This window comes from Cucurbita maxima, unplaced genomic scaffold, assembly GCF_002738345.1.
Source record: "Cucurbita maxima cultivar Rimu unplaced genomic scaffold, Cmax_1.0 Cma_Scf00191, whole genome shotgun sequence".
NCBI lineage: Eukaryota > Viridiplantae > Streptophyta > Magnoliopsida > Cucurbitales > Cucurbitaceae > Cucurbita > Cucurbita maxima.
This window is the reverse complement of record NW_019272207.1, coordinates 109,011-130,190: the sequence shown is the minus strand read 5'-3', so window position 1 is coordinate 130,190 and position 21,180 is coordinate 109,011. Positions and strand designations below refer to the sequence as shown.

Genomic DNA, 21,180 nt, shown 5'->3' with positions numbered 1-21,180 from the left:
TTGCCAAATTTTTCATTAAAGTGTCTTATTCGCGCGTCCTCTTTACTTTCTTGTTTTTCCTCCTTCCACAAAAACCCAAATTCTCCCTTCCTCTCTCTTCTTTGTTTTCTATACACGTCATCCTAGACCCCTCAAATTATAAGGTAGAAATAATTACTTTTTTGTCCCGTGGATTTTTATCTAAATTTTTCTTAATTTGATGAATATTGAATTTTTGTTCCAAGGTTTCTCAAGCATTTTTTTTCCTTCTACACTTAGATTCACCCTCTATGTCAATAATAAAATCCAAATATTTTCAAATTTAAGGTATTAAAGTAAGAGTTATGTATCTGTTGCGGCTCGAGTGTTACCACTCAAATCCGTCAAGAATGAATGTAGCGTAGGCAAGCATTTCCTTTTTTCTAATTTAATTTCTTGAAATGAAGTTCTAAACTTTTAGTAGGTTCATATTGGGGGAATTTCACCCAAGATTCATACACAAGCTAGAGTTCAATACGATCTAAAGGCAGTATGTCATTGAATTTAAAGAAATGGTAAATTTCGTAAGTTTTAAATTATGGACCGAATTTACACTTTATTATTTCTTTTTGTGGCTAAAATAAACTTAAGAGAAAATACCTATGTGTACCCTTAAGAAGTTACAAAATTTAGAAGAAATTAGATAGGAAATAGAAACCTCATCATATTTCTAAAATAATGAATGTTAGCAAAAAGGGAGAAGGCACGCGTTAGACGACGTTGGCAGTAGTGAGTCTGAAGCTCAGTAGGACAAGTGGCAAATGTTGAGCAGAGAGAATCATTCAGCTTCTAATTGTGAGATGCATGTAGGTTAACCCGATCCCTGAACCTGGATTCGATCAAAAGCTTACGTGTGCAACTCGTTAACCTTCGACCCAAACAAAAAATGCAACCCAAACCCGATCCAATGACTCAATGAGTAACCGAGATCTACAAAAAACCTCCATGCGGGAAATTGCACGTGAAAAGCCTTTCCCGACGTGTGTAAGCGCATGTGAGTCTCATTTTGTTTGTTTGACCTCCGTTTGTCAAATTTTTATCTTGACTTCGATATTAACATAATTATGCTTGAATTAGGATCTATGAGAGAAATTTCATAAATTCTTGAGCTCCAAACACGTGGAATAGCTAGCTCAAGAAGGTAAACATCATTCAAGTAAGTAACCACATAGACTTTAGGCAAGTAATACTTGTAGAGATCGCTAGGACATGATAGCATGCGAGCATTCCTTAACTTAGGTGGTCAAAAATACATGTTAACAACCTCAGAAAAGCTTTTTTTTTTTTTTTTTTTTTTTTTTATGAGTATGTATTGTATGTATGTCTTTTATGTATTATATGCATGATTAAAATAAAAATTGAGCAATATGGAGGAGTATGTTATGCATGATGGAGGAAATTACCAAAATGCCCCTATGATAAAATTTCGTATGAATGTCGTTTTCTATGCTTTCCATTGCGTAGGAAATTAGAATTGGTAAGAGCGACATGTGCTTCGCAAGCACTAGAGAATCTTGATAAGATTAGGACGCGATAGCATGTGTAGAATCTTGATAAGGTCCATAGATTTCTAGTGGACTAAATATGATAAGAATTAAGAATGATCCTTTGAAATCTAAGTAAACCTATGCAAGTTCACAACACTTAATTAGCACAAATCGAGCAAAATGAAATACAGATGGAAATCCAGAATATTGTTAACAAAATAGAAAAGAAAAATAAAAGAAAAATACAGGAAGAAAAACAAAGAAAAAGGAGATATTGTAAGCCAAATGGTTAACTGAAAAAAATAGAATAGAATAGAAAAGAAATAAAAGAAAGAAATACGATCAGAAAATTTAAGCGAAGATGTGGGAGCAAGAATTAATTAAAAGAAAAAGGGGAATTTGAAGAATTAAAATAAATACGGTTAATTTAAAAAATACATAGATGAAATTTAATAGAGTAAATGGTGAACATAATTAAAATTAATAAAAAGGGAAGTAGATGAAAAAGAGGAAATTTAATAGAGAAAAAATTAAGAATTTGGGAACATTAAAAGATAAAACTGAAGAAATATCATGTCAAGAAACACCATCAAATTCTTTTTAGTAACAATATCTTTCCTAACACAGTAATAATAGAAAATAACATATTTAATGAAAATGGAATTATATATATATAACCCTCCAAGAATATGCTCCTAGAGTCTCTAATGTTCACATGAAGTCTAACACATGGACCATGGTAAAATTCAGAGAATTGAAATTGAAATTGATGTCATGGTTCATATAGGTTGACTTGAATATAAAGGACAAACTCAAACTTTCTAAATGATAAATTGATGACACCAGCCAAAGCTAATCAGGTAAGTGGCCATACTATCGGCATGGTTATATTTGATGTTGACACGTGCCTTGTGGTTCTGCACGTGTCATATATATTGATATGTGTGAATTGTTTATTGATCGATATGCTTATGATATGGTATTCATATGTTATAATATGTGAATTGTATGTTAATACTTATAGTACGATGTGTTCAATAATATGTTTGAGATAGGATGTGAAAAGGATGCATTGAACGTAATCTAATGATAGGAGTAAGATATATTGATGAAACGTTAAGGTTAGGTTACGTATAGAAGTGCTATGGATATGAGAGATTGATAAAAACGATATGGTCACAATCGATTGATAAAAGTACATGGTTAGGTTAGGGTAGAAAGGGATAAAATTATGATAGATTGATAGAACGATAGCGTTAGAATACGTTCCTGTAATGATATGATTAAGGCACGTTCATGAAACGATATCGCTGAGTTAGGTATAAGAATGTTAAGGCTATTATAAACTAAGGAACGATAAGACCATGAAGTGTTTACGATACGATATGATTATGATACGACACGTGAATGACAGATATATATATATATATATATATATATATATATACATTATGATATGATATGAGAATGATATGAAATATGTTATGGTACGAGACATGTGATAACTGACATGTTTATGATATGATATATTGTGATGGTATATGTTATGGTATGATAGGTATGAAATGTTACATCTTTCCACGTAAAGTTATGTGATGGATTATGTGATGTTTATCCGTGTATGCGTGATACATACATGAAGTATGTTATGGAGGGAAGGAGAAAAGAAATGAAATAAATGTTATCTTATGAATAAAAATCATGGGACATCGTGCATGTATGTATGTCATGTGTATCGGGATACTTCTCCGTTATGTTATGCTAGTACGGATGCATACCTTCGATATTTATGTTCGACATGTTATCATGAAGACATTTTCTTTTATGAGGGTTTAGTGACGTGTATTGTGTTGTGCCCGACAAAGTCTGGCCTAAGGGGCACGTATACTAATCCGTCTGATGGGTCCATGTATGCGTACGTGGGCGTGTGTTGAAAAGTACCATGCATCCAACTCTGCCAAGAATTGAAAAAAGACACTAGTGGTGGTTCGAAACCTGTTCGTGAGGAAAAAGAAATTTGAACTACAAAAGGTTGGTACGACCTTGAGTTTTAATACTTATGAACATGCTAGTCATTTACTATAATTAATGTTCCAAGAGATCCTAAGATCCAAATTTGTTTGCATTTGTAATATTAACTCCATCAATTGGTATCAGAACAAGTTTTAGGCACTTTATTTACATTAATTTGAGCGTGGTGGGTACCATTTCATGAATAAAATTTTGTGATTGCTAAAGTGGATGTTTTTGATTTTGACATTTTTTTTATGCTTCCATTTGATACAATTATTGTAATTGGCCTAATGTGTATGGGCTTTAATGAGTGAAGAAAGGTCTGTAATTTTTATGGAGTCATTAGAGTCCATTTTAGATTGTAATTAATCGAAAATCGAAGAGAAAGCAAGCTGAATCGAAGAAGAAGATGGAAGAGGTGGTTCGAGTGTTTTTTTCTGCCATTGGGGTACAGTTCAACGTTTTTAGGGGTTGGTTCACCCAGTTCATGATCCTCGGGAGAGGTTCAAGTTATTTTTAATCATTAATATAATAATTTAGTTAATTGCTTGCTTTAATATGCCAAAACCAATCCACTTTAGCGTGTTTAATTAATTATGCATTATGAATGTATGTTTTAATTAAATAGAAAATGTATATGCATAAAGTATGTCATATAGATTTAAAATCCCACAATAGGCTAAGCATGTTTCATGCATTCCAAGTATGTTATAAGTGTTATAATGTATAGTATGCATGTTGAGGGTTCAATGAGTGATAGATATAAATTCTTATATTATTGCATGGAATGGATGATTATATAATTGTTATATAAAGCATGTTAGATGCATGTTATAGGTTATTTTCAACGTCATAAAACGAGAAAGACGTTAAAATCTATAATAAAGATAAGTGCATGCTCACTTAGGGTTAAGAACCAAACAGGATCAATTTTAATAGTTAAAATAGGTCAATGTCTTATAAAATCGCGGTTACAAGAAAGCTCACCTGGCACGATCTTGTCTAAGGCTGGAGGTACTTAAGTTGACGGTTTACGGAACACCTACTACCTGGAGATCGGACCAGTACTTGAACTTAGTTAGCCCAGTTTTATGAGCATGCTTAAGTGATATAAGTTTTAGAAAAATCTCCTAGACTTAAGTTATATTTAATTAGCCGGAATATACCTAAGTAATGAGTGTACCCAACCGTAAAAAATACTTAGTGTGAGGAAAAATGTATATGAGATACATTGTTTTTCTTTCACGCTCTCTGAAAATTTACGCCGTGAGATTCATTCTCGGCCTCATGTCGCCATGGGAGCGTCCTCCATTTGGAAGGTATTTGCACGAGTCAATAACGAGGTGAATAGAGAAAGTATTTATAGTAAGTGTGAGAAGGTAGTATATCAACACGTCCTATGGTCTCCACCACTAGGTTTCACCGTGAGATTCCCATGTTCCACCTGCATGCTGTCCTAGAGCAACTCCCTATTCGGAGGGTCGTAACATGGGAGTCGAAACAATGCAAACTTCAGAAATGGATAGGATTTCTTAGGTCCATTCCCAACTTTGGCTTTTTTATTCGATAGCGTTGTTGGGATCGATCTCTGAGGTTTGAAATTGATGGGTCACATTTACGAAGAATTACTAAGAATTAGTATATTTTTTACCAAAATAGCGATAACTAAAACACTATAGGAACAAGAGTTATTCTGGGATTAGTGTTTAAGTCAAGAATGTCTTGGTTTAGTGGAGTGATTGACTACCCCTCGGTAGCAGTTGTTCTAACTCACTAAAGTATCGTTGCAAATTAATAATTTTTGGGTACATTATTACATTTGCTAAACCTGATTGGATTAAACAGGATTAAATCAAATCACTAATAGAATTTTCTTTATATCACAACATGACAAACTCAATAGTACAATTACTCGCTTCTGATAAATTAAACGACAACAATTACGCAACTTGGAGATCAAACCTAAAGACAATACTTGTAATTGATGATTTAAGGTTTGTTTTAATTGAGGAATGTCCTCCAAACCCCATCTCAAATGCAAACAGAACAGTTCGGGATGTATATGACAGATAGGCAAAGGCAAATTACAAAGCCTGAGTGTACATTTTAGCCAGCCTATCTGATGTTTTGGCTAAGAAACACGACGTCATGGGTACTACTAAAGAGATTAGGGAATCTCTGAAATGGATGTTTGGACAACCGTCCTTCTCTCTTAGACATGACGCCATAAAATACATTTACAACTGCCGTATGAAAGAAGGGACCTCAGTTAGAGAACATGTCCTGGACATCATGGTCCATTTCAATGTGGCAGAAGAAAATGGAGATGTCATTGATGAGAAGAGTCAAGTCAGTTTTATCATGGAGTCTCTTCCTAAGAGCTTCTTCAAGTTCTGCACAAATTTGATGATGAACAAGATAAAATATAACTTGACTGCTCTTCTCAATGAGCTACAGACTTATCAGTCTCTCTTAACGAACAAGGGACAAAGAGGAGAAGCAAATGTTGTTATCTCTAAGAAATTACTACGAGGATCGTCTTCCAAAAATAAGTCCGGACCTTCAACTTCTAAAAGTGTTTTGATAAAGAAGAAGGGTAAAGGGAAAAATAGGATTCCTACTGACCGCAAATACAAGGTTCAAAAAGCAGATAAAGGAAAATGTTTCCATTGCAATGAAAACGGGCACAAGAAGAGAAATTGCCCAAAATACCTTTCAGAGAAAAAAGCCAAAAAGACACAACAAGGTAAATATGATTTACTCATTATAGAAATATGTTTAGTAGAGTATGAAATCTCAACTTGGATACTAGATTCAGGGGCGACTAATCATATTTGTTCTTTTTACCAGGAAACTAGCTCCTGAAGAATGCTTGCGGACGGCGAGATAAAACTCAAGGTTGGAACAGGAGAGGTTGTCTCAGCAGGATCAATAGAAAATTTAAAATTGTTTTTTGGAGATAGATTCATTATATTAGATAATGTACTTTTTGTTCCTGGAATAAAAAGAAATGTATTATCTATCTCTTGTTTATTAGAAAAATTGTATAAAGTATCTTTTGAAATCAATAAAGTGTTCATTTGCAAAAGAGGTATTCATATTTGTTCTGCAAAACTAGAAAACAACTTATATATGTTAAAACCGAGTGAAACAAAATCTATTTTAAATACCGAGATGTTTAAAACAGTTGAAACTCAAAATAAACAACAAAAGATTTCTCCTAATACCTATCTTTGGCACTTAAGACTATGCCACATTAATCTCAATAGGATTGAGATATTGGTTAAAAGAGAACTTCTAAATGAGTTAGAAGACAACTCTTTACCTCCATGTGAGTCTTGTCTTCAGGGTAAAATGACTAAACGATCATTTTTCGAAAAAGGTTATAGAGCCAAAGAAACCTTAGAACTCGTGCATACAGATCTCTGTGGTCCAATGAATGTCAAAGCACGAGGAGGGTATGAATATTTCATCAGTTTTATTGATGATTATTCAAGGTATGACTATCTTTACCTAATGCATCACAAGTCTGAAGCTCTTGAAAAATTCAGAGAGTATAAGACTGAGGTTGAGAATCTATTAGGTAAAACTATTAAAGCACTTCGATCAGATCGAGATGGAGAGTATATGGACTTAAGATTTCAAGACTATATGATAGAACATGTAATAACGTCTCAACTCTCAGCCCCTGGTATGCCTCAACAGAATGATGTATCAGAAAGAAGAAATAGAACTCTGTTAGACATGGTTCGGTCTATGATGAGTTTCGCTCAATTACCTGATCCGTTTTGGGGATATATAGTGGAGACTGCTACATACATTTTGAACATGGTTTCTTCTAAGAGTGTTTCAGAAACAGCTTATGAGTTATGAATAGGGCGTAAAGGTACTTTACGTCACTTCAGGATTTGGGGATGCCCAGCACATGTGTTGTTGCAAAACTCCAAGAAATTAGAACGTCGTTCAAAATTATGTATATTCGTAGGATACCCCAAGGAGACGAAAGGTGGTTTGTCTTATGACCCTCAAGAAAATAGAGTGTTTGTATCAACAAACGCTACATTCTTAGAGGAAGACCATGTAAGAAATCATCAACCTCGCAGCAAACTAGTATTAAGTGAGATTTCTAAAGAAGCTACTGATAAAACAACAAGAGTTGTTGATTAGATTTGTCCTTCAACAAGAGTTGTTGATGGAGCTGCACTTCTGGTCAATCACTTCCTTCTCAAGAGTTGAGAATGCCTCGACGTAGTGGGAGGGTTATAACTCAACCCAATCGTTACTTGGGTTTGGCAGAAACACAAGTCATCATACCTGATGATGGCGTTGAGGATCCATTGACCTATAAACAGGCAATGAATGATGAAGATAAAGATCAGTGGATCAAAGTCATGAATCTTGAAATGGAGTCAAAGTACTTCGATTCAGTTTGGGAACTTGTAGATCAACCAGATGGGATAAAACCTATTGGTTGCAAATGGATCTATAAGAGAAAACGAGACTAAATCGGTAAGGTACAGACCTTTAAAAATCGACTTGTAGCAAAGGGTTATACCCAAAGAGAGGGGGTGGACTATGAAGAAACCTTCTTTCGGTTGAATTTTATGTCCTAAAACTCATAGTTCGTAAACAACAACATATTCTATTTTTAATAAAGTTATTATTGTTGTTTATTTAGTAAATATTGTTATTGAATAAAGTGAACTTTAGGATCATTAATCTAAATTCAATAAACTAAGAACACTTTGGCTATAGTACGATTACTTGAACTATATGTAGAGAAATAAGAGTTAATCAAGTTCAAGTATATAGTCAAAATGATCTTTAGTATAAGGATAAGGCTGAGTACCTTATTCTGGGGCCCACTTTTGTATATGATATAAACGATGTGATCACTGAAATTGTACAAGTGGAGGCATGTGAGTGGGGGCGTCCTATGCAATGAGTATTGCATAAGATCGGACCATGAAGAAAATCACTCTCACTTTATAATGTCGTTTACTGTTGAGACATATTTTCTTTTCATTCGATGACCTAGGTAACTCAATCTTAATCCTAAGCTAACCATGAACTCCAGTTTATTCGGAATTATCCTTGGATTTGCATGGGTGAGAGTGGCTCAAGTTCGCCGACTCAATAGGCCTCCCATTTCAGGGGTAAGACTGGGTAAATTGCTGGGGACGTGAGGTGCAAGATGGAATTCGCTCCTACCCACTTTTAGGGATAAAAGAGAGGTAGTTCCCTTAAGTACTGACTCCAGGTCTTGAACAAGGGGCCCCACCCTCTCATTGGCCTGAGAGGGATTCGGTTTACTGGTTGGACCACAAACCAATTGTTCATTAGAGGATCAGTGAGACATAAGAAATAAGAAGTAACTTCAGGGGTAAAACGGTAAATTGACCCAGCTCTAGTTACGAACAACCTGTGAAGGATCGACTTACTAATCATGGTTATATCAAATGGACAGAAATATATCTATAGTGAGGGGAGTGCAACTACTAGGCTATAGTGGAATGTCCTAGTAGTTAACGAATGTTGGTTAACAAGGTTAATGAGTTTAACTGGTTAATCTTGGATCGTTGGAGCCCATGATCTATTGGTCCATTAGGTCCCTCTGCTAGCTCATATCAGACTAAACCATAGAGCAGTGCGACGAGTGAGTTCAAAGTGTTTGAAGTCAAATTAAGGAGAATGCACTACATATATACGATATATTTAGCCACATTTTTGTTCTATTTACGAATTAAACAACAAGAGAGAATCTGAGATATTTAAATAAGATTTAAATATCTTAATCAAATATGTCTCGGAATTAATTGGGTTTGACATTTGAATTAATATTAAATATTACTTAAATAGTTTAATTAATCATTTAATATTACTTTAATTTGAAATTTATAATTCAAATTGATTGTTAAATCAAAATGAAGAAAGTCAAAATGTTGACTTTTATTTAATGGAAAAGTCCATGTTAGTGGAATTTTAAGGTGTCAAAATTTTGTTTAACTAAACTTGCATGCTTGCCAAATAAACCCCACAAGTTTGAGTGAAATTTTGAGTGTCAAAATTTGGTTAACTCAAGCATGCATGCTTGCCACATAATCCCAAACATTTGAGTGGAATTTTGAGTGTCAAAATTTGGTGACACTCATGCAAATTTGAGATCACCAAATTTTGACACTCAAAATTTGGTGATCTCAAATTTGCATGAACATGCAAACATGACTCTATAAATAGAGTGATCATAAAACATGAAAGGTCTTTTTCTTTGTGAAAAACCTTGAGAAAAACCTCTCACAAACATTCTCTGCATATATACAAAATCCCTCCAATGTTTAGTCACTCACCAGATTCCACAATCCCGTTCTAAGGTCGGAGGATAGTGGAGAAGACACTAGTGGTGGTTCAAAACCGGTTCGTGAGGAAAAAGGAATTTTAACAACAAAAGGTTAGTATTCAAACTCATTAAGTTTTAATACTTATGAACATGCTAGTTATTTACTATAATTGATGTTCTAAAAGTGCCTAAGATCCAAATTGCTTCCGCATGTGTTATATTAACACCATCAATTGGTATCAGAGCAAGTTTTAGGCACTTTATTTACATTAATTTCATCATGGTGAGTACCATTTCATGAATGAAATTTTGTGGTTGCTAAAGTGGATGGTTTTTGTTTTGACATTTTTTTATGCTTCCATTTGATACAATTTTTGTAATAAGCCTAATGTGTATGGGCTTTAATGAATGAAGAAAGGTCTGTAATTTTTATGGAGTCATTAGAGTCCATTTTAAGTTGTAATTGATTGAAAATAGAAGCAATAGCAAGCTGAACCGAAAAAGAAGATGGAAGAGGTGGTTCGGGTGGTTTTTCTACCTTTGGGGTCCGGTTCAACGTTTTTAAGGGTTAGTTCGCCCAGTTCGTGATCCTTGGGAGCGGTTCAAGTTATTTTTAATGATTAATGTAATAATTTAGTTAATTGCTTGTTTTAAAATGCCAAAACCAATCAACTTTAGCGTGTTTAATTAATTATGCATTATGAATGTATGTTTGAATTAAATAGAAAATGTATATGCATAAAGTATGTCATATTTTTTTAAAATCCCACTATAGGCTAAGCATGTTTCATGCATTCCAAGTATGTTATAAGTGTTATAATTTATAATATGCATGTTGAGGGTTCCATGAGTGATAGATATAAATTCTTATATTATTGCATGGAATGGATGATTATATAATTGTTATATAAAGCATTTTAGATGCATGTTATAGGTTATTTTCAATTTCATAAAACGAGATAGACGTTAAAATCTATAATAAAGATAAGTGCATGCTCACTTAGGTTTAAGAACCAAGAACGATCAATTTTAATAGTTAAAATAGGTCGATGTCTTACAAAATTGCAGTTACAAGAAAGCTCACCTGACACGATCTTGTCTAAAGCTAGAGGTACTTAAGTTGACGGTTTACGGAACACCTACTACCTGGAGATCGGACCAGTACTTGAGTTTATTTAGCCCAGTTTTATGAGCATGCTTAAGTGATACAAGTTTTAGAAAAATCACCTAGACTTAAGTTATATTTAATTAACCAGAATATACCTAAGTAATAAGTATACCCAACCGTCTAAAATACTTAGTGGGAGGAAAAAGGTATATGAGATACATCGTTTTCCTTTGACGCTCTCTGGAAAATTCATACCACGAAATTCATATGTTGAGATAAAATAAAAAAAAATAAAATGTTGACTTCATTTAATAGAAAATCAATGTTTGAGTTAGTGGAATTTTGAAGTGTCAAAATTTGGTGTAACCAAACTTGCATGCTTCCCAAATAAACCCTACAAATTTGAGAGGAATTTTGAGTGTCAAAATTTGGTTAACTCAAACTTGGATGCTTGAGTGTCAAAATTTGGTAATCTCAAATTTGCATGAACATGCAAACATGACTCTATAAATAGAGTGATCAAGGTATATGGAACTTCTCCCTTGGAAAAACCTTGAGAAAAACTGTGTATCCACGGTCGATTCTTCCAACGTTCAATTTTCCAAAAAAACATCTTAATGTATATATGTAGTGCATTCTCCCTATTACGCTTCTCTCTCCTCTTCAGCAGCTGTGTATCCACGGTCGATTCTTCCAACGTTCAATTTTTCAAGATTTCGATGAGCGACGCATCTCAATAATTTTTTTGGATTGCTTTTTATCTTCCAATCGTTAACTAGAAATGACTTGGTTTATTCACGAAAAATAAAGATCTCGAATCAACCAATTTGATGCCATTTTTTTTTTTTAATTTTTAGGAAGACAGAGAACATATTAATTGAGTTCAAATTTTGGAAAAAATATATTTTCTTATGGAAATTACAAATCTCTCGAATCTAATTCTGAAACAAATCATGGTCGAGTTTCAACACGAAACTTGTAAGAATCTTTTCCTGGAACATCGTAGTCAAATTGAACTATCCTACAACCAAAACTGACACTCATCGATCCTCTTACTAGGACTAGAGATAAATCTTTTGCCAAATTTTTCATTAAAGTGTCCGATTGACGTCCTATTTACTTTCTTGTTTTTCCTCCTTCCACAAAAACCGAAATTCTACCTTCCTCTCTCTTCTTTGTTTTCTATACCGGTCAACCCAGACCCCTCAAATTATAAGGTAGAAAAAATTACCTTTTTGTCTAGTGGATTTTTATCTAAATTTTTCTTAATTTGATAAATATTGAATTTTTGCTCCAAAGGTTCCCTAAGGCTTCTCAAGCATTTTTTTTTCCTTTCTTGAGATTCACCCTCTATGTCAATAATAAAATCCAAAAATTTCCAAATTTAAGGTATTAAAGTAAGAGTTATGTATCTGTTGCGGCTCGGGTGTTACTATTCAAATCCGTCAAGAATAAATGAAGTGTAGGCAAGCATTTCATTTTTTCTAATTTAGCTTCTTGAAATTAAGTTCGAAACTTTTAGTAGGTTCATATTGGGGGAATTTCACCCAAGATTCATACACGAAGCTAGAGTACATTACGATCTAAAGGCAGTATTTCATTGAATTTAAAGAAATGGTAAATTTCCTAAGTTTTAAATTCGGGACCGAATTTGCATTTTATTTTTCTTTTTGTGGCTAAAATAAACTTAAGAGAAAATACCTATGTGTACCCATAAGAAGTTACAAAATTTAGAAGAAATTTGATAGGTAATAGAAACCTCATCCTATTTGTAAAATAATGAATGTTGGCTAAAAGGGAGAAGGCACGCGTTGGACGACGTTGACCGTAGTGAGTCTAAAGCTCAGCAGGACAAGTGGCAAATGCTAAGCAGAGAGAATCGTTCAGCTACTAATGGTGACGTGCATGTAGATTAACTCGATCCCTGAACCTTGATTCGATCAAAAAGCTTGCGTGTGCAACTCGTTAGCCTTTGACCATAACAAAAAATGCAACCAGAAACCGATCCAATGACTCAATGAGTAACCGAGATCTACAAAAAATCCCCATGCGTGAAATTGCACGTGAAAACCCTTTCTCGACGTGTGTAAGTGCATGTGAGTGTCATTTTGTTCGTTCGACCTCCATTTGTCAGTTTTTTGTCTTGACTTCGATATTAACATAATTATGCTTGAATTAGGATCTACGAGAGAAATTCCATAAATTCTTGAGCTCCAAACACATGGAATAGCTGGCTCAAGAAGGTAAGCGTCATTCAAGTAAGTAACCACATAGACTTTAGGCAAGTAATACTTGTAAAGATCGCTAGGACATGATAGCATGCAACGAGCATTCCTTAACTTAGATGGTCAAAAATACATGTTAACGACCTCAGAAAAGCTTTATTTTTGTGAGTATGTATTGTATGTATGTCTTTTATGTATTATATGCTTGATTAAAATAAAAATTGAGCAATATGGATGAGTACATCATGCATGATGGAAGAAATTACCAAAATTCCCCTATGATAAAATTTCGTATGAATGTCGTTTTCTATGCTTTCCATTGCATAGGAAATTAGAATTGGTAAGAGCGACATGTGCTTCGCAAGCACTAGAAAATCGTGATAAGATTAGGACGAGATAGCGTGTGTAGAATCTTGATAAGGTCCATAGATTTCTAGTGGACTAAATATGATAAGAATAAAAAATGTTCGTCTCCTTAGCCACTTAAACGTATCAAAGTTGGGTGGAAAACTTTATTACTTTTAGTTTCATATTGTTTGGAATTGTCAAATGGCCAAATTGACTTCGTCTTTCTTGGAGATTTAAGGGGATCGGGATTAAATCATGGTCACAAACGTCATTTATGCATTTATGGGGAGTATAAATACCAAGAAATTGTTATGTAAAAATCAAAATCGTGGATGGATGAAATTGAGATCTCAAATTTAGACGTTTCCTTAGAAATTGGAACATCATATTAGTCCTTTCTAAGTTTCAAGCAATTCTTGTGGTAGAATTGCATCCAAGCCATTCAATTAAGCCTTGATTAAGCTTGATTGCGGAGTGACTCGATTTAGAACAAGGTTACCAAATCATGCTTTTAGATCTTCGATTGTAAGAGGTAATCTAATTCTAGCCTTATCTCTTGGTTGATCTGAATTTTGTATAAGGAGGTGTTAATTACTTTGATTCAAGTGTTTTTGCTTCAACAAAAGCATGATTCGTTGGATTAAGGATTAGGGTTGCCTTATGAAAATACCGTAGGATATTGAGCGGTGATAAAAAATCTAGACTTGTGTTTACCCAAAGATGTGATTAGAGGCCCCTAATAAAATGGTACATCTCCACGACTCCAAAGAATGACCAAGGTAACTATCTAGGCTATGAGATGCGTGGATGATACGCTATCTTTAGACACTCCAATCCCTTTCCACTACAATATTAGTACTATTGAGCTAAGCACATGCTAGTAGTTTGAGCTTCTGTTCCGTTGAATGGCCTGCAGCCTCTTGAATATAGTCACTATGTTGTTAACCTATTCCTTAAAAAGGGAGTGTGGGATACCATGAGATAGCGTAATTGTTGGCTAGTGTAGAATTATCACATCCCCAAATATAGGTGACTCTCTGGCCATAAGGAAGAAACCAACCAACCTCTTTTCCAAGATGTTCATACTAGAAATCACCATAATGTCTGATTAGAATTTTATGAAGACGTGCCTCAATCTAGGTATTCGATCCCTCATTGCATAAGCAAAGAAGGTTTCCATGGTCAAAGAATAGAAAGATGGTACAAATTAAGCAAGAAAAGGTAGCATCTAGGCCGTTACTTCAACTTCCTTTTACACTTTGGTACAAGTACTGTCGACCTAGGCCTAGGCCAACCAGGATTGTGTGAACGATAGTTCATTTTGATTATCTTGCATAGTTGATCCGTCAAAAGAGGGGACGTAGGATTATGAGGGTAATCTTAATAGTTGACAAGCATAGGGGATCACTTCCCTAACCTTGGGTGACTAGATTGTCCTGTGGGTAGGGTTCGCCAACGAACCTCCCATGGATGATGAGAGCAGCCTAGCACTTACCATGCTATCCCAATTAAAATATTGGCATATATCTTTGGTGCAATGCATATCTTTGTTCATTTCATACATTACATAACCATTTCTTATCATTACATAAAGTGAATGTAATCTATGCTACCATACTTTCATAATATGTCACATTCACAATAGCATAATAAGTAAACATGAAATTACAAAACGTAACATTTGTCATCATAACAACACGTCATAACATAATATGCAAATATAGAAATCACAAGGGACGACACAAGCAAGGGCCACGGGGAATCCGCCACTCGTGCTTCAAACAATTCATCAAACCAAAACAGTAGTGAAGAAACTTACCAAGGTAGTTAAGTTGAAGTCCCTAAATTGTACTTGGAGCTAGTTCAATTTTTCCTTTTGAAATCCAAGTAAACCTATGCGAGTTCACGACACTTAATTAGCACAAATCGAGCAAAATGCAATACGAATGGAAATCAAGAATACTCCGAACAAAATAAAATAGAAAAATAAAAGAAAAATACAATAAGAAAAGAAAGAAAAAGGAGATATTGTAGAGCCAAACGGTTAATGGAAAAGAATAGACTAGAAAAGAAAAAAAAATAAATAAATATGGTAAGAAAATTTAAGCCAAGATGTAGGAGCAATAATTGATTAAAAGAAAAAGAGGAAATTTGAAGAATTAAAATAAATACGATTAATTTTAAAAATACATAGAGGAAATTTAATAGAGAAAAAATTAAGGATTTGGTGAAAATTAAAAGACAAAACCGATGAAATGTCATGTCAAGAAACTCCATCAAATTCTTTCTAGTAATAATATCTTTCCTAAAACAATAATAATAGAAAATAACATATTTAATGAAAATGGAATTATATATATATATAACCCTCCAAGACTCCGCTCATAGAGTCTCTAATACTCACATGAAGTCTAACACATGGAGCGTTGTAAAATTTAGAGAATTGACATTGAACTTGATGTCATGGTTCTTATAGGTTGACTTGAATATAAAGAACAAAATCGAACTTTCTCAATGATTAATTGGTGACACCAGCCTAAACTAATCATGTGAGTGGCCTTACTATCGGCATGATTATATTTGATGTTGACACGTGCCCTATGGTTCTGCACGTGTCATATATATTGATATGTGTGAACTGTTTATTGATCGATATGCTTATGATATGGTATTCATATGTTCTAATATGTTAATTGTATGTTAATATTTATGGTACGATGTGTTCAATGATATGTTTGAGATAGGATGCGAAAATAATGCATTGAACGTAATGTAATGATAGGAGTAAGATATGTTGATGAAACGTTAAGGTTAGGTTACGTATAGAAGTGCAATGGATATGAGAGATTGATAAAAATGATATGGTTATAATCAATTGATAAAAGTATATGGTTAGGTTATGGGTAGAAAGGGATAGGATCATGAAAGATTGATAGAACGATAGTGTTAAGATATATTCCTATAACGATATGACTAAGGTACGTTCATGAAATCCATATCATTGTGATAGGTTTAAGTATGTTAAGGCTGTGATAAATTAGGTTACGATATGACCATGAAGTGTTTACGATACGATATGATTATGATACGACACCTAAATGACAGATATATATATATATATATATATATACACACACACATTGTGATATGATATGAAAATGATATGAAATATGTTATGGTACGAGACAAGTGATAAGTGACATGTTTATGATATGTTATATTGTGATGGTATATGTTATGGTATGATAGGTATGAAATGTTACATCTTTCCATGTAAAGTTATGTGATGAATTATGTGATGTTTATCCATGTATGCGTGATTGGAGGGAAGGTTAAAGGAAATGAAATAAATGTTATCTTATGAATAAAAATTATGGGACCTCGTGCATGTATGTATGTCATGTGTATCGGGATACTTCCCCGTTATGTTATGTTAGTACGGATGCATACCTTCGATATTTATGTCCGACATGTTATCACGAAGACTTTTTCTTTTATGAGGGTCCAGTGACGTGTATTGTGTTGTGCCCGACAAAGTCCGGCGTAAGGGGCACGTATAACAATTCGTTTGATGGGTCCATGTATGTGTACATGAGCCGTGTGTAGAAAAGTACCATGCATCCAACTCTGCCAAGAATTGAAAAAAACCTGAGGTGATGCTATGGTTTAATCCATAAGTCACAGTCATATATTGTGTGTGATTGCATTATTAACTGAATAATATAATTTACACGATATAAGATATTTGCCTCACTAGTGGTGTTTGTATATCCCAACACAATTTTCACCTTTATAAAAAAATTTAACACCCTCTTGTAATTAAATATTATTTTATATTTAATTTTTGTGTTGTTTATCTTCATTTAAATTTATATTTTTATCGAATTTTCATGTTTTATTTTATTTTACTTTTCATTTTTTGTTTGCTTTTTCATATTTTTAATTTTGGTCGGAAATCCAAATTCTTGAAAATCGGACATCAAGAAAGATTGTGGAACTTATATTGGGAAACTTTTAATAAGATATATGGAAATTCAAGGGTTGTGCCTACCATCCTATTTTAAAATTGATGTGAAGATTTGCAGTAACATGAGCATTTAATACCTATTTTAGATTTTATTATTCTAAACTTTCTCTAATATTTGTCAGTAGAAATCATTATTTTTTTAGATTTAATATAAAAACGATATTACAATTTTGAAAACTTGTTTCCATACACAAATTTAATTTTTTTTATAATTTTGGAGAAAAACAATACCCGTTCATTATCAAATACATTTCATACAAAAAAATAATAATAAAAAAAAAAAAAAAAACAACAACAACAACCTTTTCGTGTTATCCCATTATTTTTCATTTGTTCCTCAAGGATAATTCCACCAAAAGGAGATAATAAAGCTTCTCTATCTTTTATAGATCCACTTGTGTATCAATTCATCAACATTAGCAAGAAAGTTTCTCAAGTAAATTCCATCATCTTTAGCCGTCCAAATACAAGTTCCTACAGTTCCATGTTTGCACCTATCACGGAGCCATAAGTGCTGCGTTTCAGGCCAAAAGCTTTCAAAAGAGACATATGCATGTGGCGTCTCCAATTTGCACCAATAGAGGGTTGTTCCCCAAAAGTTAACCTTGAAGTTCCATTGGTAATCATCTCCATGATTAAGCAAACGATGATACCCCAAGTCATCGTCTTTAGACTGACAATGCACAAGCAACCCAAGTTTGCTTAGCCCGTTAACCACATGAATGTAATATCTAGAAGGTCCTGGTGGTGGTAACGCGACCCTTGGAACCTCAGCCCCCACTAAAGCCACCGTGAAAAGAAAGAAAACGACAATATTCTTTATCATTTCCTAATACACCTTTAGCTTAACTACCAATTTGTGTTGGACATGTGAATAAATATACATACTTATAGTACATGCAAGAAACTATGTAAATGCATGCTATGGTTGTAAAAAACTTAATGATTTAACTAATTTCGGTTATGCAACACAATTTAAGGTTAATTTTGGGATAATTTTAGAGATTATTAGATTTTCAATAACAAAATTCCTCGAATAGATAATAGTTACTAGCCCAAGAATAATAAATATTTGATTGATTTTTAAAATACTTTCATAAAATGGACAACAAAATATGCATACTTTCCAGTAGAAAATATAAAATAGAGAAAGCAATTCATAGATTACATATGGTATAGCACTCAAGGTATTAAATTCCCGATTTATTTTTTTAAGTTGAACTTTCAAACTTTTTACGAGGACCTTAGAAATTTTAAGGTGAGGGAGAACAGATAAGTTCAAAAAATTCTAGAACTATAGTTTCAAATAAGAATTGTCATCCATAAGGTCTAAAACGACTTGTCATCCATTAGGTGATCCATCAATAGGAATATCCTACACCCCATATCTCATTAGTGGCATAAAGGGCACATCACACTTTTGGAAGTCCATAAACTTGAACTTAGTTCGTGAAGCCTCCGACCAAACCTTGAAGTCATGACTTCCATTGCTTCATTCTCATTATTGGTGGATTTTATCTCGCAACTTCCCAACTTAACCAAAACTCAATTCAATTGAGGTAGTGGTTTGCTTTGAGGGGTGTTTAATTCCTATAGTGATCGTCTTTGGTTGTATGAACAATATTTCTTAGGTGGTTGTATGAACAATATTTCTTAGGTCTACTTATGTGGTTTGTACCAAGGCATTTTCTATACTGTCTAGGGCTACTACGTGCTCTCCACGGAGGCATGCTTGCCATTTAGAATTATGGTCATAGGAGGCTGGGTCCAAGGTATTTCACCTCGTACTAGGTGATAAGGTTACCCAAATCCTCAGCCCAACGATCCAAGCTTTTGTTTTAGCAAGAACCCTTGAATCAAAGTAATTAATACCTCCTTATATGAAATTTGGATCAACCTAGAGATAAGGCTAGAATTAGATTACCTCTTACGATCGAAGATCTAGAAGCAAGATTTGGAACCTTATTCTAAATTGAGTCACTCCACAATCTAACTTGATCAAGGCTTGTTAGGTACATTCAAATGCGATAGGTTTGAAATTAATTGAGCTATTTGCGCATATGTTCAAATTCTGTTGTTGACATATTTTTTTGAATCGGATTTGTCCTCGAATCAAAAAAAAAAATGACATATCTGCCACAACAAAAATACAATCTTTACCATTTTCAGTGTGCAGTCAACCAAGAACAAATTGTATAGATATATTAGTCCAAGGTTTGTTAGGTACATTCAAATGAGTATAAAATTCGTTTGGTTGTGATCTAGATTTAGTTTCTTTGCGTTTAAAACATTTGCTACAAAACTTTTGGATATCGTGCTTCATCTTCGACCAAAAAAAGTGTTTATGCAACATCTTATAAACTTTATTAATCCTGAGATGTCCCATTAAGGCACGACCATGTGCTTCTCTCCAAAGCAAATCTTTTATAGAGCATTTAGGAATACAAAGCATAAAAAATTTATGAAACAAATAATAACCATCCATAGCTTTTTTTTGCAAGACAAGATACATAAATATTTTTGAAATCTTGGTCATCTCTATATAATTAAGTAATATGCTCAAGTTCAAGAATTTTTGCACTAAGAGAAGTAAAGAGATCGTACCTTTTAGATAACACATCAGCTACCATATTACCTTGCTTATATTTGATGACATACAAAAATGTCTCAATAAATTCCACCCACTTTGCATGTCTATGATTCAGTTTGCTTTGACCCTTCACATACTTTAAGCTTTCATGATCAAAATGGATCACCAATTCTCTAGGCCATAAGTAGGGTTGCCACACATGCCTTTAAGCTTTCATGATCAAAATGGATCACCAATTCTCTAGGCCATAAGTAGGGTTGCCACACATGCCATATATGAACTAAAATCAAAATGGATCACCAATTCTCTAGGCCATAAGTAGGGTTGCCACACATGCCATATATGAACTAAAACAAATAATTCTTTATCATAGGTAGCATATTTTAATGCTGGCTCATTTAGTTTTTTACTAAAATATATTAAGTACTTTCCATCTTGAATTAAAAGAACACTTATGCCCAAACCACATGCATCACATTCAATTTCTATAATTTTATCAAAGCTAGCCAAAACAAATGATGGTTTGCTTAATTTCTTCTTAAGAAAATTTGATGCATTCTCTTGCATTTCTCCCCATTTAAAAACAATATTTTTTTTCACTAAGTCATTCAATAGTTCAGTTATGGTTCTAAAATCATTTATAAATCTCTTATAGAGGTTAGCAAACTCGTGAAAACTCAAAAATTTACGTGCACTTTTTGGTATTGGCAAATCCATAATGAATTTAACTTTGTCTCTATCTAAAGCTACTCTACTTTTATCAACTATGAAGCCAATAGAGTTAACTTTTTCTATGCAAAAACTACCCTTATTAAAATTAAATTTCTCNNNNAAATTAAATTTCTCTTTTCTATGTGTAATCAAAACTAGTTTAACATGTTCCACATGATCAAGCAAAATCTTCAAATAAATTATAATATCATCAATATAAACAACATGTTTTCTCATATATTTTCTCACAACATTATATATTAAGCGCATGGGTGTACTAGGAGCATTAGTTAACCTAAAAGGCATAACAAGCCAT

The 21,180-nt window shown here is 33.6% G+C and overlaps 1 protein-coding gene across 1 annotated transcript; it reads right to left on the bottom strand.

Annotated features, from left to right (window-relative positions):
- Positions 1–18,041: 18,041 nt before the first annotated feature.
- LOC111473914 (S-protein homolog 1-like) lies at positions 18,042–18,389 on the bottom strand (the record flags this gene model as incomplete). The annotated part of the gene is made up of 1 exon (XM_023119245.1): positions 18,042–18,389. A coding segment is annotated over exon 1 (348 nt), but the record flags the coding sequence as incomplete, so codon positions are not given.
- Positions 18,390–21,180: the final 2,791 nt, after the last annotated feature.